The sequence below is a fragment of the Elaeis guineensis genome, chromosome 10, assembly GCF_000442705.2.
Source record: "Elaeis guineensis isolate ETL-2024a chromosome 10, EG11, whole genome shotgun sequence".
Classification (NCBI taxonomy): domain Eukaryota; kingdom Viridiplantae; phylum Streptophyta; class Magnoliopsida; order Arecales; family Arecaceae; genus Elaeis; species Elaeis guineensis.
The window spans coordinates 81584070-81601040 of record NC_026002.2 but is presented as its reverse complement, the minus strand read 5'-3'; the positions used below and the strand labels follow the sequence as shown (position 1 = coordinate 81601040).

Below are 16971 nucleotides of genomic sequence, written 5' to 3'. Positions count from 1 at the left end.
ATCTAGTGTGTTTGTAGGTTTGTTTCTGGTTCATATCAAGAAAAATCAGACCTGAGTTTCTGACCCAATCTGAAGAGGAGTTATGTAAAGTTTGAATTTATGAGCTACGTCCAGCTCCAGAATGATATGTAAGATTGTTATCAATGGGATGAGGTTCGAATCATGTGAATTAGCAGCTTTTGTATCCCTTTCATATTCCAACACTTTATTTCTGATTGTTGGAAAATTAGATTAGAAAAAGTAGCATATGAGCAAATATCGTTGATTTCTTTCTTTCATTCTTTCTTGATTTGGTATAATTGTTTCATTTATGTAAGAGAGTACAACCCTGTGCCTAAGTAGGTGGTGTATATTGTACCCCCAACAAAAAGGTAGGTGGTATATATGATGATCCATAGACCTTCCTGGCCCAATGTTTCCAAGCGTGCTACTTGAATTGCGCCTTGCAAACAGCCGTTTTCAAGAACTTCTCAACTGTGTCTTAATCACATTACAAACTACTCTTGTCATCTAACTTAAAGTGACATAATGATACCAAAATAACAGTATCATCACCCAAAACATTGTTTACTTATTAAATACTTCAGATGGTACATTTTTTTAAGAGGATGATTTTTAAGAATCCTAATTTTTAAAAATATTATTTTATTAAGAGAATAATGGACATACCAAATAACCTTCTTTTTATTTGTGTTACAAGAGCAGCCTATACTAATAATAATAATTAAGATGTTCTATCGTTATAGTTTTTTTTTTTTATTCTGAGGATAAGGAATTAAGCCAAAGGTCTAATTCAGTTTATTAAAGAAACAAAATTGTAACACCTGTTATATTTTTCTCCATTCTTATTTTTGTAATGCAAGCGGCTTAGAACCATCATTATAGCAGCAGCTGCAGCATTGTTATGGCTTGAACCGTGACTAAATGTGCCTCCGATGGGACTTTCAGCTACATCCTAAATAGTGCTAAAATAATGAAAAACTATAATTATGCTTTAGATATGATAAAATATATGTTATGAAATCCAGAGTCGAACATCACTGATTGATGGCACCCCTGCCCTTCCACTCAAGTTCTTTTCTTTAAAAAAATAAAAATAAAAATAGAAAGTCTCCTAACGTCGTCTACGCCCCATGACGATAAAATTAAAAAAAGAAAGAAAAAAAAAGAAATTTTTAGACTGCATCGCGCCGAGGTAGTGTTCTAGCAACATATTCTCGTCCTCCACACAATCCGTACGCGTGGAAAGCGGACGCGCCAAGGCCCAGCGTGCTTCTCACACGACCCCACAGCCGCCCCAAAAGGGAGACTCAAACAAAGCGATGCAACTATGTCGGCACTCGACATTAAGCATCACTTTCTTTGCGCCAATTACATTATTACCCCTAACTCGATTACATCCCTCCATCCTCCATCGAACGGTCGATGTTATCTCACTTTCGATCTTATTATCTGACATGGTAATTTCTCAGGTGAAAAAAATTCATCCAAAATTGCCTTATTGCCCCGGACTATATGACCCCGGAACCGGCGATTCCAGGGGAACAAAGCGGAGTTGGAGAAGGGGAGAAAAGCCCTAGGGAGGGAACCTTCAGCGCTAGGCGTCTCCTTTTAATCGATTGGTACGATTTTCTTCTCTGATCGATCTGGTGTTCTTCGATTGCATTTTGATTGTTCGCGTTATCATTGGCAGGTGCCGTGGATTCTTTTCTTCTTTCCATCGTATATCATTGGATTTCTAGCGTTTGGGTGGGCGGTGTGAGGATTGGGTGTGCCGGCGTTCTTCTTTGGTCTAGATTCTGTGTGCTTCGGACATGCCTCTATTTATTGGAGATTTTCTTGATGGTGTGAGGATTTCCGCTGGCTGTCATTTAGAAATCGCCTCTCTTTTTCTGGTTTGCTTATATTGGAATTCGATTTTATTGGGCATTTGTTCAAAATATGGGGTTTTTAGTGGAGGATTTTGAATTTATGCGGTGATTCTTGGAACCATTATCGGGATTTTGGAGCATATCATGGAGCATGTTTTGCTTCGTATCCACTCTTTTTTATTTTTATGAAAAATAAAGATAATGTTTTGTTTATTCTTGTCTTGACACTTGTATAATGGTTGATTATCTCTAATTGGATTTCAGTGGTGTTGATAGGTTTACAGTTTCAGGTAGCCACAAATGGCTTCCAAAAGGATTCTGAAGGTGTTGAAGGACTTGCAGAAGGATCCTCCCACATCATGCAGCGCTGGTTTGTTCCCTTCCATGCCCACTTCCTAGATGATATTACGTCCTGGATTTTTTTTTAAAAATCCACTTGTTTTTTTTCCTTCTCTTTCCCCTGTTTACACTTTAGCAGTAGATAAAGTTGTTTCTTTGGACGATGGTAGAGAAAACCATGGCTGAATGATGTCCTCATCCTTTCAGTTTGTTTTTTCTTTATGAAGTCTCATTTTGCCTAGCTGTTCGTTTTACCAACAATGTTCTTCAGTGACATTTATTTAAATTTCAAATGCTTGCTTAGGTCAAATAGAGAATTTGTGCCTTGGTATGCCTGCTTGGAATCCATGAAGGTGGCCCCTTTACTAGTATTGCATTAGACTGATTGAAACAGGGATAACTTATCCATGCAAATTTTGTTGCAACTGGTGGTTGCGTTCAGTTATATCTAGGGTATTACCATGTTAATGATGTATTCATCTGTGATAATCTTGTTATGCAATTTCTTTTTTGTGGTAGTTGATTGCTGAAGTGTGCGAATTATCATCAGTGATTTGTGATATCAAATTGATATGAAAATTGGTTTTAACCTGTAGATTTTTCCTTTGTCTTATATGTAAAAAGAGTTCTGCAGTTGCGAGACTGTGACAATGCATATGATGGCAACTTGAGTTTCCATGAACCACTTTTCTGGATTTGTAGTAAGGTCTTGCGTTTAGTCATATAGATGATTTATCATGCTTAAAACCACCAGGTTTAATGTGCAGCTATTTCTAAATACAAATATATTAGGAGTTTTGGCTCATTTAATTACTTACACTTTTAGGACTAAATTTATGGATTTCATATGCCATTAGAACTTAACTGGGCCTTATATTTCTCTTATTTACCCTTTCACATTACCAAGACTTAACCCTTGCTTTTAAATTTTATATGCTTGTGATAGATGAATTGCCTATCGGTATTTAGGAGGTGAATTATGTTTATGTTCTTTGTATGTGATATTACAATAATTGGTGATTTGAGAATGCAATGTAATTTTGCATTGAAGTTCAAGTTAGGGCATGATGGTCTGAAAGTTTCTAAATATAAAATGAGTCAATTTGGACGCATTAATTTAAAAAAAAAAAAAAAAAAAAAATCCAAAAGCTTATTGCTGAGAACTTCCAAAGTTATGCCTTATATCGTCTTTGACTTCTACATAAGATAGTAAATGTAATTGAAGGCAATTTAATAAAATTTGGGTAGGGTGTTTGATACAAAGAATTGCTTTAGGATATACCTTTTTGACTTTTCTGAGACTATGCTTGGCATGCCTGCATGCATAAGATCAATTTTACGAAGATGAGTTTTAAGATGGATTTTTGTGAGATCATAAACTATGAAGGATTGAGTTAAATGGATCACATAGAAGTATTGTAGGTTTTATTGAGAATTACAGAATGTGTCGTTCTAGGTTTAAGTTTGGCAGATTCCAAATTGCATAGGGCCCAATTTTAGTCAGATCTGAAAAAGGTGCAAATTAAAATTTTTGAGGTACTGCCCAAGTTAGACATTTTGGTAGATTCAATATACACATGCCTATAAGCAGAAGAAAAATCATATGTTCTGGAGACTTAATTATCTACGCATCAAGTTATCCAAAAATGAGCTCACCGTGTTTTGCCACTAAATGTGCAAACTGTGGGCAATTTGATGTGCAGGCAAGAGATCTCCGAAATGTTTTCTGTTCATAAGCATCCTAGACTTCATAGATTACATTCAATGGTTTATTTTAGCTTCAGCCATTGAATTGGTAATAGGTCTAAAGTCCTCTTTATGCCCTTCGTGTATTACATCCTTATTCACACATACATGGATTTACATGAGGACGTACGGCCTAATAGAATTTAGTAGGGTCAGTTGATTATTACTATGGATGGATGGTTTACATGAATAGCCTCTTATTTTTATGAATTCCCCTGGGTGGTAATAATGGCTGGTTGGAAGTGGTGTTTAATGTAATATTTCGCAAAAAATGAAGGGATCAGTGTAGAAAGATTGAGAATGCTTTTATCCCTTATATGGCTTATTATTAAAACTACTTTTTGATTATTCTGTGTTGTCAGGCCCTGTAGCTGAGGACATGTTCCATTGGCAAGCAACCATAATGGGACCTGCTGACAGCCCCTTTGCAGGTGGTGTTTTTCTTGTGACAATTCATTTCCCCCCAGATTACCCTTTCAAGCCACCCAAGGTAAACTATTTTTCATCACTTGACAACTATTATCAATTCACATATGTATAGGTGCAGTGGTAAATCATTTTTAAACAATCACTTAAAAAAAAGAATCATTTTTAAAGAATCAATAATATTTGTCACTTGATATTTCACTAATTTGTAGAGACGAAAACACAAAACCAACAATGATGCCAAACAAACTCTGAGTTTGTTTTATATTGATGTTCCATTTCTAGTCTCTCTAGGCATGCATGCCTTTTAAGAGTAAGCACAGAATACTAAATTCCATCTTCAGGTTTCCTTCCGCACCAAGGTCTTTCATCCAAATATCAGCAGCAATGGTAGCATTTGCCTTGACATTCTTAAGGAGCAGTGGAGCCCAGCTCTTACGATATCAAAGGTAATTTTAGTTGTTTAACTAGTCTTCCTGTTTTTTCAAGAAGCTTGAAATCTAGTTTTATTTTCCTATTTAATTGTGTTTGGTAGCACCTTGGCTGTTGGACCTATTGATATTTTAATACAAAAATTGAAATGACATTGAGGAAGCATGGTTTTGAATGTCCATGAAGTGATTCTAGTTTATCCGGTCAAGAATTGTGTTCAGTGGGTCCAACGTTCATTGCCTTTAAGAATTGCACTTCAAGATGAGTTTGCCGCACAAACTCAACAATCTCATGGCAGAGAAGTTGGATTGAGATATCCGTGCCAGCATTATAGAACTGCTAACATAATGTTCGGTCTGTGCAGCATTTTGGATGGCCTCAAAAAGGATAGCGTGCACGGTGACAATTTAGTGCAAGCGGACCCACCAATCCACAATTACTCCAGACGAACCCGGTCAATGAATCAGATCCTTTGACAGGGCAATGGACTGGAACTGCACGGATGCAAGAAGATAAGATAGGACTGATAAGTCCGTTTCATGGGAAATCAGATCCTCACACGAGTCAGAAAAACACACTTCCCGGCACATGGAATCATAGGCATTGCATGTCAAAAAATCTGGTAGATATTTGTAAGCGCACCAGAGACATCCCTGTTGCCTTTGGGAAGCTATTTATTCTGCTACCATGTAGTATCATGGCTGAGTAAAAGTTACCTCAGTGCAGAACACGTATTGGCCGATGCGGTAAGTTAAGGGTGCAATGCTGATGGTAAATCTAGTGCCTTCATAGAAGTCTCGTGTGAAACCTGCATACCATGTGCTGCATTAATAACCTGTGTATCACGAGAGAGTTGGCCTTCCAATTGCCAGAGAAGCAAAGCTTACTGAAAGCTTACATATCTTTTTACAAAGAAAAAGGTTTCATCTTTAAACGATAATATCGTGCAGAACATGTTTTCCATTTCCTTCAGAAAGGGCTCAAAATCAGTACATGTACCATGATTGCTGTTTCTGAATTTAAAAGTTGACTCCACCTGGAGACTGACTGACTGTAAAATCCACCTAGATGCGCATTCAGTTTTAATTTCATATCTGAATTAGTCACGTGTGAAATGGTTCAGAACAAAGTCCAAATTTACTTCCACACTATGATCAAACATTCAGATATCTAGACTATGATCAGTGAAACAACAATTCGGTAGCCATATCATGGGAGAATCATTAGAGTAGGAAGCAACCAAAGCACACAGTAACCTCCGTTTCATATTCATAGCAAATTCTGCAAGGAGAAATGGCTAAAAATTTGCTTCTCTTTCTTGAACTTGAAATATTTTCTCTAGTGAATAAGTCAGAAATTTCTTCTATTAAGCGCAAAGCTTGAAAAAACACATCGAAACTGTCTCCAATTTGGATATACTCGCATATGCCTCAGCATCCAAAAGTGGAAGAGACCAACTTGGGCATCATTATTATACGCCTCATCAGTCACGAACAAAAGTATTTGTAAGATAAGCTGGCAGCCTCAGATGAAGATTTGTGCAAAGCTATAACCTGTTCTCCACAAATACAAGTCAAAGCTAAGAAAGCTCGCTAGTCAAAATTGTGGAACATCTCACAATGTGGAATCAGGCTTCACAACTCCACAGAGCTTCCAACCTCCAAGGCCAGCCAAAGTGAAGGCCTGTATTGTAGAAATTAATTGGGACTAAATCACACCAAGCAGCTAAGAGCTAGAGAAAACAAATATTAAAGCAATTGAAAGTCATTCAGTCAGGTGCCACTTTCTTATTTATTGAACATGAAGCCCTTCAATGTAGCTACCCGATGTGGTCTAAAGTTATGAGCCCTTTACTGCAGTTCTGAAATGTGGTCTAAGATTTATGTAGCATGGGCATAACTGTAATGCCATGTTACTCTACATCTTGCAAGGGGTATGAACTGTAACAACAACAAAACCTGTAAAGTCAAACTGATGGTGCACCTGTGCCACACTGCTTTCACAATCCATCAATTCAAATCATGCAAGGGGGACCATACTAATGAACACAAAATGGGCCAAATCAGAAGACAAGAAAAAAGAAAGAGAGAAAAAAAAAAAAAGGATTTGTGATATGCTGCATTTCTTTGTTTGTGACAGGAAAGAACTAGAGGACAATAGTTGATATATTTATTACAAAATGAAAATAAAATATTATATATTTTCCAACTTTCATCTAATAATTTCTGCTTTTTGTAGAAAATCTTTCTGAACACAAGTGACCAAGAATTGGCTCTCAATATGTTTGAACTTATATGGACCTTTTTTTTCTTGAGTTCTGCCTTGGGAAACATTAAGTAGCGCAAATGCCATGTCAAGATATGATACCAACCTTTATAGAGATATTGGACCCATTTCTGGTTAAACACAATCCTCATTACTTTAATACTCCAGCATAAATCGACAGCTTTCCGATAAAAGTCACTCTTTTTAGATACACAAATCTGTAATCCACAGTTTTGCCTACAGCAGCATATATTAGAAACACTAAAGAGCCTCGTAGAAGTACCCTCAGTGAAGCACTTCTTTGAACTAAAATACACAAATCATGAACTAAAATACTCTTTTGAAGTTATCGTCACCCATCCAAAGTTACCCAACAAGAGATGTTAGGTTCGTCAAACAAGTAACATTATAGCCATGTGGCAAGATGGACTAGTTTTTTTTTTCTTTTTTTGATTATCTATGTAGCGTGCCACAAATGGATTCATGTTACTTCAGTGATTTATCCAATACATTCACCAAAAAATTGCTCTGACGAATCATGATCTGTCATGGAAAGTTATTTGCTTTAAGGATCTTAGTTTGCCACTGGTTGCTCTAAAAGACAAGTTACACAAGCCAGACCAAGTTAGGATATGCTTGTGGAAACCAAAGTTGACTTTTGGTGAAACATTATGCAATTTCAGATTTGAGGATGAGGTACAAAATTGGGTAAGTTAATGTAAGCAACAGTACCTACCAGCTAACTCATCATATACCAATACTTTCTTTAACTTCATTTTGAGTGAATTTCTGAATGATGAAATGATCTCTATCTGACAGTGATCTGTCTAATTTACAACTAGTTTTTGCAAAGCCCTGAAAATAATCAACAAGGTAAACACTATTGTTGGTGGCCAATAAGTGAAGGCTGGTTGGAATGGAAAGAAGAATGGTTGGTTTAGAATAAGAGAGAAGAAAAGAGAAGCGCCGGATGTTAGTCCTCTTTTCTCTCTCCACCTTTCATTCACTTTCCTCTCTATTATCTTCTTGAAGAATTCTGTGCAGCAGAATTGACAACTTTCCGCCACATAAACATGAAATCTAGCAGTTAAAACACTTCCCCTCATCCACTAATTTAGATTCTAAACTCCAACTTAAAATTCATTGGATCTGTCATAGGCCCAAATTAATGTGGTCTACTAATTTCAGATTTATTTCAGATACAAGAACTAACACTCAGCAGAAACATTTCTTTCTTCCAACATGGGCTGAAGTGTTGAAAAAGTGCAACATGTTGACACCTTTAGGTTCCTTTGGATTTAGAAAACATTCCTTTTGACCAACATGTCTATTAATTTGAGATTTGCTTCAGATACAGGCACTAAAACTTGGCGAAAACAATTCTTTGTCTAGACTCCAACACAGGCGAAAGTGCTGAACCAGTGCAACATTTGACATCTCTAGGTTCCTTTGGATTTAAAAAGTCTAGATTTTTTTTTTCCATAACTGACTAAACTTTTTGATATTTTTTAATCTGATCAAATGTCGGATTTGCTCTGCAATCTAAACATGCACACAAGCCTTAGATCTATACCTTCTCATCCCTATTCCCCTTTTCTATTCCAACCTCCCTTAATTTTTTAACCATAAAGAGCCTTTCTTTCACTGATTATCCTTGATAAATCTGACCCTAAACAGATCTAAGACAGCAAAAAATAGTCCCTTTTCTTCAAACCTGGTAATTATGATATGGGACTGCATCAATTAACTTTGTTTGAAGCTGAATACTCTGCTCAGCACCGACCCCTATACCAGATAGGTAGAACAAGACCTTAGCTGCAACGAGTCAAGCCTTTACCTGATGTTACTTGTTATAACAACCGAAGCTTTTACCTGAACTCTCGCAGTATATACTAGCTTGCATCTGTTTCCTTTCTTAAGCAAATTAGAACTTTTTGAATTTGAGCAAACGAGTTTATTAATATGCAATAAAGCAAAGAACTTGTCATGACATGGTGTTATAGTCCTAACCTCATCCCATGATTTCCCAGTAGCTTCGAGCAAGGCAGCATTGCAGGTCTTCAATTCTACTGTAGCACCAGAGAACATTGAGGCTGCTTCCTCCCACCCCCTATTATGTCCCATGCACCTGTGCCATCACCTTCACTTTGAGAACCTTGGAGAAATATAACCACATATTTTAGAACTTCGGAAGTGCAAAAATTGAGATATTATGAATCTCATGTCAGACTCACATCACAGTAAGGATTTCATCCCTTGAATACTCACAGACAGCCTTCTGAAGGTGCTCAGCAGTCTGGCCATCCATGGCTGCAACAGAGTAGAAGCTTGGTATAAAATATACCTCGGCTTCAGAAAACCCCTGTGCATGTTCTTGCATGATTTGTAGAGTTTCCTTTGTTCGAGTGGCATTGCTGTTATAAGTGCAGCAGAATAAACTCATATGGTCATGTTCATATTGATTTTTTAATCAATTAAGGAATACTCAAATGAAGACAGAAGTCCAAGGAAAGCTTTAATGGACTTGCACGGCCAAGGCAAGCGTGTGTATGTGCCCAAACTTTTTCTGGGAGAGGAGGGATAGTGTACTATCTTTGAAAGAACTTTCAACATAGAAGTTTTGGTAAGCATCCATTGCTATATATTGATAAGTTTTTCTAATAGTGGACCCATAAATCCAAACCAATTAAAAAGATTACTAATGCAATGATGGGGTGAGAAAGACACACCACATGACATCTACCTAGTCTCTGGTTCTAACCAAAAATATGTGCTTCCCAAAAATATTTCATAACTTAAGCTCCAAGAACAAGTGATGACTAACATTGCTGAATTATGGGCAAAATATATAGTCAAATCTTGATTATCTTTTAACCAAAATATCAACAGGCATCATGCATGCTACAAACATGAATCATGATACGGAGAGAAAATTTTGTTATCTGCTATTTCTTCATATGCTCTCTTTTGTTTTTCTTATTATTGTTTTAGCAGAATCATATTTACTTTGAAGCTCTCCCTATATAAGGAAAGAACAAAGAAAACAAAGCTATAGCACACTCTTCTTGCAAAGGAAAGGTAACCATAACTATAACTATATCATCTCCTACTAAGACCTACCCTAGCCACTGCCTTCTGTTATCTTCCCTTTCTGGTTCCATCCTAGGGTAAGAAGCAGAAGAGAAAGCACCTGATCGAAGAAAGAAGGCTTCTTAAAATCAACCACCCAGGAATTAAGGTAGGGCAGAGGCATTTGAATAAGTTATTTGTTCAGATGCAGAAAACAGAAGATAATCACTGGAGTATTTCTGGTGGATTACTACTGGCAGGTCTTCAACATCCTTTTCAATTTGATTTTTCTTCTAAAAGATAGGGACCCATCAAAACACCTGGGAAATTAAATCTACAATAACCATTTGTCACCTTCAACAAATCTTTACACACAAAAGAACTCCTCTAAGATTTGTGTCTTTACTCCAAATATAGATGAGCTCTCTATTTTCCAGAATTTTTCCTTTGATTACCATTAAGAAACAAATATTTGTACACCTTTGCTTTACCATAAGCATCCTTCTTCTCCACTTATATTTTTTTCTTGTAACGTTTTAGTGGCCTAATGAAAATCTGCAAAGGATTCCTTCCATTTCTCCTTCCCAAGTTGCTCCATTTTAAAGCCTCCTCACGTGCAACTTATTTCTAATTATAATTTTAAATAACATACTGTGATCAGAGAAAATTTTAGTTGAATATGCAATTTGTTTGGACTTGTGAGGAGAATTTTTGCCTAAAGCCTTCAGATAATAGAGAACATAAATGAAGTCTATATTAATGTCCATTCATTCAATCTCTGCTTCATAATTGACAGTACACAAACCATTTTGGCTACAGGTGCATTTTCAGTTGTTCTATAAAAAGAACATAACAACAATGTAACTCATGTAAATCATAATTTACTCAGAAAGGCCAAACCTGGATAGAATAAGCTCAGGTATCCATCCCATCTGCTGGAGCTTGTAAGATACACTAATCGCATCAGCCCGCCCAGCTTTACTCAATGGGCGATCATGGTCTGACCAGAAGGGGAAGAAAAATAAGGTTTCAAAAGAAAAAATCCCTATCCTTGATTTAGATTACCTGATTTGAAATTATGATGTATATTATCCGACTCGTAAAAAAGAAAACCAGTTAACAGTACGCTTGCATCCTATATAAAAGCATCTTCTTTATAAGCTATCATGTTTAGCCTTTTCCAAAAGATCGCCTTTATAAGCTATCATGACTAAAAGTTGAATTGACTGTGGTACCAAACCCCACTCAAAAGAACAAAAGGAACGAGGGTGAACAGTCGCACCAAGTTCGCTTAAAAAAGAGCAAACGGTGGATTAAAAGCCCAATCAAGCATTGTAACTGAGAAAAAGAGCCAAAACCCTAACTGTCGAACTCCAATAAACAAGCAGATAACGAGGAGGAAGGGCTTACCCCTACCTTTCGTGAAGCGGTCCCCGAGAGCGCTTTCTGCGTGACGGAGGAGGATGAGGCGGCGGCGGCGGAGGGGCTTGGCGGAGCCCTCCTCGGAGACCTCGGGCTCGGCAGTGGAGACGGAAAGGGATCGAGCGGGGCGAGGACTAGGGTTTCTGCGGAACGGACTGGGGAGGAAGAGGGAGGGCAACGAAATGGCGGACGACCCACAGCAGCAAGAAGGCGCTCTCATTCTCGTGGTGTTAAATATGAGAGTAGCGGCACGGAGCAGAAGAAGCCTTTTTTTTTTTTGGTTTTTTATCCATGGAGCCGCTCCATTTTATATATAGCTACCTTTTCTCCGGTGATGGTGATACCAGACCCCATTTCTTACTTTTGTCCTGTAACTCCGGTTGGTGCTGGAGAAGGGGTTCGGTTAAAGTTTACTACCATTTAAAACTTGCCATGCACATACATACATACAAAATCAACCACCTGATGATTTGTATTTCATTTTAAATATAATATGTATTGTAGCAATTAGTAAATCATGATTTAGCTTGATACATACGAGTCAAGTTTGGTCATATAATTTCAACTCTAAGTAACATTTTTTCAAAAAATGAAGCAGAAATAAGGTCAGGAGCAAGTCTGTATATTTGCCAGAGTTTTTTATCCCTATTCCCAGCATGAAGCCCCTGTTTGCGCATACCTCTTCTTCTTCTTCTTGTTTTATATGGACAAAAGCAAAATTAGCCTGGGGTTATTCCGATGGGCATAATTATTCAAACGAAGTGCACCTTCTTATACAACTTTGTGAGACTTGCACCTAGGCCACTTCAAGGATTCAGGCCACGAACTGCCAATTTAGTTAGTTCTAACTGAAAAAATGGATACACTTTCAGCTCATAGGCAACCTTGGGCTTATTTTTCAAATTTTTATGGACAATGATGTTGATGCATCGTTCTCTGACATGTCTAATGGCAAACTTGTCTCAAGACGGACTCAAATGTTAAAAGAATTGGATTATCCTTAATGTTTGATGGGCCTTAGAGCGAATGGCACACGAAGAAATTTTTATTTTTCCCGGATTTGCCACCATCTGTATTGGCAGCAACATAGCATTGTAAATTTCAACACACGAGATTTCTCCAAACTGCTGGTGCCATGTTACCCTCCCATCGATTGCTGAGTTGGAGCTTAATTTTGGTTCGTCTAGTAACCAGAAAAGAACACAAGGCTCCAGCCTCCAAGAAGGTTTGGCGTATGGACCTATCAGAATTGCCGGCATGTCTCGCCATCTATTAACAGCTAAAAATTGGGAAATAAATCAAGATGTTGGAACTAGGAATGTAAATCAGATTGATATATACTTCCTCTAAGCTGTTTACAAAAAAAAAAAAAAAAAAAGGACAAAAGAACGAAATAAAAGCTAAGGCAGCAAAAAGCCGCCGTTCTAGCGAGCTGCCAAAAGCGGCTCTACAGCCTGCTTCATAACTTCAACCACATCACGAGAAATCTACCTCTAAAATTTCAATAAGAAGGTCCTCCACCCCTGGTCAATAATTATACAACATAAACACTTATGCAAAGGAAAAAGAAAACATCCCCTTTTTATTTTTTTCCTGTGTATATATATCTTGGCATGCATCAGAGAACAGAATTCATGGGCTTAAGCAGTTCTACATGAGTTTGAGCAATCATAAGACCATTGCTGCTGCTAGCTCAGCCACATAACACATGTTCAAGCATCCTTAAGTCGATGCAGGGTCTGATGGCGCAATATACAGTGGCAGCAACACAGCGTAATGTTAAATGTATACACCAAGTGATGGTGCATGTGCATTTCTTTCTTTACTTTCAACCGCCCATGCTGATAAAGGCAGCGGTAACACTACTTTCCAACTAAACTAGATTAACATGAAACTAGCGCACAACCCACACAAATGCGCAGGATTTTTTTATTTAAAAATATAACATTCCTAAAATATTATTTTTTATTAATTATATAATAATTTTAAATACATATATATATATATATATATAGAGAGAGAGAGAGAGAGAGAGAGAGAGAGAGAGAGACCAATATGATATTTATTTTACTATTGAATAATTTTATTATTTTTAATAAAATATAATTTTAATAATACATTAATATATTATTTAAAATATTATTTCTTAAAATATTATTAATAAAAATATCGTTATTTTAAAAATAATGATAGAATCCCATGCCTCATAATTAATTGATAGGCCTTAATTTCTAAGAACAAAACCCTTCTTTCATCATTGAAATAAATACCACTGATGAATTATTAAATAATATTTATAGTATTATATAGGTGGCACATGTGGCATATATATGCTCCCATAGAAGAGATTATTTTCACGCCCAAGTAGACCGGTGCAAATCTTGAAATATGTGCACAAGGATAATGTGCAATCCAAAATTCGTGAAATACAAGGGTTAATGTGGCATGTTATCCACCGTTGGATTTGGGTGGCTTACCTGGAGGCAACAATTTCTCCTCATAAAATACCTTTTCCTTTCTTTTCTACACTCATCATTGAATTAAATATCATTGATGAGGTATTAAATGATATGACAAAATAATATAGGAACATGGGGCGAATACAGAGCTCTGCCAACGCACAGCCTCCATTTAACTGTTACACAATGAAAATCCAATTGAAAGGGTTCCAGATGCCACTCTGGCTGCTCTAAAATCCTATAAGAAGCACAAACAACTCCTTTCCAGAATTAATCGGCATCATAGAAGAAAACTGCTAATATTTGCAAGAACAGGTGATCCTCATTAATAGTCTGAATAACATGAGTGAAAAATTGAAATAACAGGAAGGAAAGTTTACCATGTAGCCCAAAAGAAGCTTAAAAGCATTGAAAATAAAGTCTTGGAGGACATCATGTTAAAAATTTAAAGAAAAACAGTTGATCATCTAAATGCTGTAGGTCATTGAGATTCCACTCAATAGAATAAGCCTTCATTGCACCTGGTCATCAGTATAAACATCTTAAACATATATGGAATCCTGAGTGATATAGATCCAAAATTCATCAAGAAACATGTCAGTCGAATGCAAGAAACTATTGCACCTTAAAGAAGCAATCCTCTAGTCAATCTTCATGGATGAGAAGAGGTAGTGAACAAAGTAGAACGACATCAGGAAGCCAATGGTGCCAGTAGATAGCATGATAGCAACAGCCATGATAAGCGAATACCCCAAGTAGAGCATAGCTGACACAGGCCCACTTAAGCTCTTAAGATCAAACACCAAGTAGTTGATGGAGTATAGGAACACATAAAGAGCAACCGAACCAGAAGCAAAGAATGCTTTCCACCACCACCTCCAGTCTTCCACACAGAGATGCATGCATGTCAGAACCACAGACACTTCAGCACAGATAATAACAAGCAATAGGAGGACGATGAGTAGAAATCCAAACGCATAATAGAACCTCCCAAGCCAGATGCTGGAGAGGATAAAGAATAACTCAATGAAGAGCGTCCCAAAAGGAAGGGTTCCAGCACCAAGGACAAGCAACCATGAAGGGTATTTCCTTGCTGGAATTTCCCTTGGAATTTGGTTGGTCCTGACTGGGAATTGTATGGCTTCAGCCCGGGTACCTAAGAAACCCCCTAAAAGAGTGAGTGGCACTGAGATGCAAAACCACAGAGATAGAAGAGTGAAGTACAATGAGATTGGGAGAGCCCCTGTGCTCTTGTTCCACCAGAGCAAGAAGTTTAAGAAGGTGAGAACCATAAACACAATCCCAGTAAAGAAGCAGGCAATTGACCAAGAAACTGATCTCCAACCTTTAGACCCACCTTTGATGGTACTCCATAGCCGGACACCAACATACCCAGCAAAAATATCGAGGAAGAGATAAAGGAGTATCATCCCTGTCAAGAGCATGCCCCGTGATGCAGGAGACATGAACCCCAGGGCAGCAAAAACAATTGTCACGACTGCCATACATGTAATCTGAACACCATCTCCAACCATGACACAAAGCAGTTTAGAGCAAGTTGGCTCCCTAAATACATCACCCACAACAAGTTTCCAGCCTGAAAGCTCCTCATTCATCTGAGCCTGGGCCTCTTTATCCAATTCCTCGTACCTCGTCAAGTCCCTTCGAATAGTTCTCAAGAAAATAACAAACACTATTCCAGCCAAAAAGAAGATTACCATAAGGGAGTTCATGATTGAGAACCAATGGACCTTGGCACCATCCATCTTCAAATAGGCATCCCACCGTGAGGGCCATCTAATGTCGCTCTTCACAAACTCAACTTCATAGGTGAATGTGATCCTCTCCTGCTGCTTGATCATCTGACACTTGTCAAGCTCCAGGGGGCAATTCACACGTTCAATTGTGTCATACATGTTATGCTTCGACATAGTTTCTGGGTCACGCTTCACACTGCATGGAGTTACTTCGAACCCAACTATCTCATAACCAGACATCTTCTTCTTATCAGTCTCTGAGATCACCCCCATCCCCTCTTCCCCCGTGCCAATGATTTCTACCCTACTCCCTTCATACTCATGGACCAAGACCTTAAACTTGAGGTGATTGATTATATAGTCATCATTGCTTCCAATGGGGGTGTATCCAACCAAAAAACCAGTCCACTGAATGGTGACACTATTTTGCTGAGTGTACCTCATTACCGGCAGGTTGTCGAGAATCATGTTGACCTGATAGAGATCGCGAGATCTTTGCTTCAACAGCTTCACCTCAAGCTCAGTTAATGGCTTTGTCGTGCAAAGATAACGTGATTCATCGGCATTCACATGGAACTTGTATGGAGAATTGTCGATCTGATCTCCCATGAGCAGCTCTCCCACATTCTCTGCACTCTTCTTGTTCCCATCTTTGGTTTGGCAATAGGGAAGACTATAGTAGCCAAATGGCAGCTCCGTCTCGATAGAGGTGAGTGAATTCACTTTGACTGAGATAGGTTCACCTTCAGAGTAGGTGTGGATATAACTCCCAGGGAGATAGAATCCCTTGGAAGGGCATGTAATTAGAAGCACAGAGAAGGAAAAGATCATAGAAAAAAAAGGCCCCTTCGAGATCAATACCGGCGCCATAGAGACCAAGCCTTAAAGCTATCTTCTAGATCTTCTTTTGAAAAAGAAAAAATCAAGGACTTAGATCTAAATCCACCAAGCCTTACCTACCTCCAAAACTAGGTCATGTTCCGGTTACCTGGATTTTGAGAAAAATTCCGTGCAGGGGTAAAATGATAATTTTAAAATTTTTTCAAAATTATAATTTTACAACGAAAAAATATTAATTAATCTGATTAATTAATATAAATTTATCCTACACTAGGATCTAAATATGATATATAGCATGCATGCATTTAAATTTGAAATTTGAATTGGAACAATAAATACTTTATT

At 37.7% G+C, this 16971-nt stretch overlaps 4 protein-coding genes across 8 annotated transcripts in view; 2 read left to right on the top strand and 2 right to left on the bottom strand.

The window, feature by feature from the left end:
• LOC105037208 (uncharacterized) overlaps positions 1–4355 on the top strand; it is a 58379-nt gene extending 54024 nt beyond the window's left edge. Inside the window, exons 13-15 of the mRNA XM_073244171.1 lie at positions 1473–1622; positions 2148–2241; positions 4319–4355. Coding sequence (XP_073100272.1) covers positions 1473–1580 — 108 coding nt within the window. The 3' untranslated portion in view covers positions 1581–1622; positions 2148–2241; positions 4319–4355. The remainder of the gene's footprint in view (positions 1–1472; positions 1623–2147; positions 2242–4318) is intronic.
• LOC105036056 (SUMO-conjugating enzyme UBC9) lies at positions 1547–11686 on the top strand. 2 transcript variants are annotated; one of them, XM_029262114.2, is made up of 5 exons: positions 1547–1622; positions 2148–2241; positions 4319–4446; positions 4727–4831; positions 11537–11686. In XM_029262114.2, exons 2-5 carry the CDS (start codon positions 2172–2174, stop codon positions 11600–11602), a joined length of 369 nt encoding a protein of 122 aa, XP_029117947.1. In that variant the 5' UTR covers positions 1547–1622; positions 2148–2171; the 3' UTR covers positions 11603–11686. The 2 variants fall into 2 exon arrangements, with proteins under 2 accessions (XP_029117947.1, XP_029117948.1); XM_029262115.2 differs by lacking the exon at positions 11537–11686 and adding an exon at positions 5179–5608.
• On the bottom strand, positions 6044–11792 carry LOC105036058 (uncharacterized protein At3g52155, chloroplastic). 4 transcript variants are annotated; one of them, XM_010911798.4, is made up of 5 exons: positions 11559–11792; positions 11049–11148; positions 9314–9493; positions 9090–9207; positions 6044–6497 (listed from the first exon to the last, which is right to left on the bottom strand). In XM_010911798.4, the coding sequence occupies exons 1-5, from the start codon at positions 11788–11790 to the stop codon at positions 6429–6431; spliced, it is 699 nt and encodes a 232-aa protein (XP_010910100.1). In that variant the 5' UTR covers positions 11791–11792; the 3' UTR covers positions 6044–6428. The 4 variants fall into 4 exon arrangements, 3 of the variants coding, with proteins under 3 accessions (XP_010910100.1, XP_010910101.1, XP_073100273.1); XM_010911799.4 differs by having other exon boundaries at positions 11565–11790; XR_830431.4 differs by having other exon boundaries at positions 6467–6497; positions 9090–9234; positions 9348–9493.
• Positions 11793–14312: 2520 nt separating this feature from the next.
• LOC105036055 (transmembrane 9 superfamily member 12) lies at positions 14313–16770 on the bottom strand. The gene is made up of 2 exons (XM_010911790.3): positions 14654–16770; positions 14313–14550 (listed from the first exon to the last, which is right to left on the bottom strand). The coding sequence occupies exon 1, from the start codon at positions 16654–16656 to the stop codon at positions 14671–14673; it is 1986 nt and encodes a 661-aa protein (XP_010910092.1). The 5' UTR covers positions 16657–16770; the 3' UTR covers positions 14313–14550; positions 14654–14670.
• Positions 16771–16971: the final 201 nt, after the last annotated feature.

Bases quoted from the DNA above. Each gene is read 5' to 3' on its own strand.
- LOC105036056 (XM_029262114.2), top strand. From the start codon at position 2,172: ATGGCTTCCAAAAGGATTCTGAAGGTGTTGAAGGACTTGCAGAAGGAT. The intron at 4,447-4,726 runs GTAAACTATTTT...TTCCATCTTCAG, and splicing joins ACCCTTTCAAGCCACCCAAG to GTTTCCTTCCGCACCAAGGT. The intron at 4,832-11,536 runs GTAATTTTAGTT...ATAAACAAGCAG, and splicing joins CAGCTCTTACGATATCAAAG to ATAACGAGGAGGAAGGGCTT.
- LOC105036058 (XM_010911798.4), bottom strand. From the start codon at position 11,790: ATGAGAGCGCCTTCTTGCTGCTGTGGGTCGTCCGCCATTTCGTTGCCC. The intron at 9,208-9,313 runs GTGAGTCTGACA...GTGATGGCACAG, and splicing joins GATGAAATCCTTACTGTGAT to GTGCATGGGACATAATAGGG. The intron at 6,498-9,089 runs GTTAGGACTATA...TCTACAATACAG, and splicing joins CTGGGAAATCATGGGATGAG to GCCTTCACTTTGGCTGGCCT.
- LOC105036055 (XM_010911790.3), bottom strand. From the start codon at position 16,656: ATGGCGCCGGTATTGATCTCGAAGGGGCCTTTTTTTTCTATGATCTTT.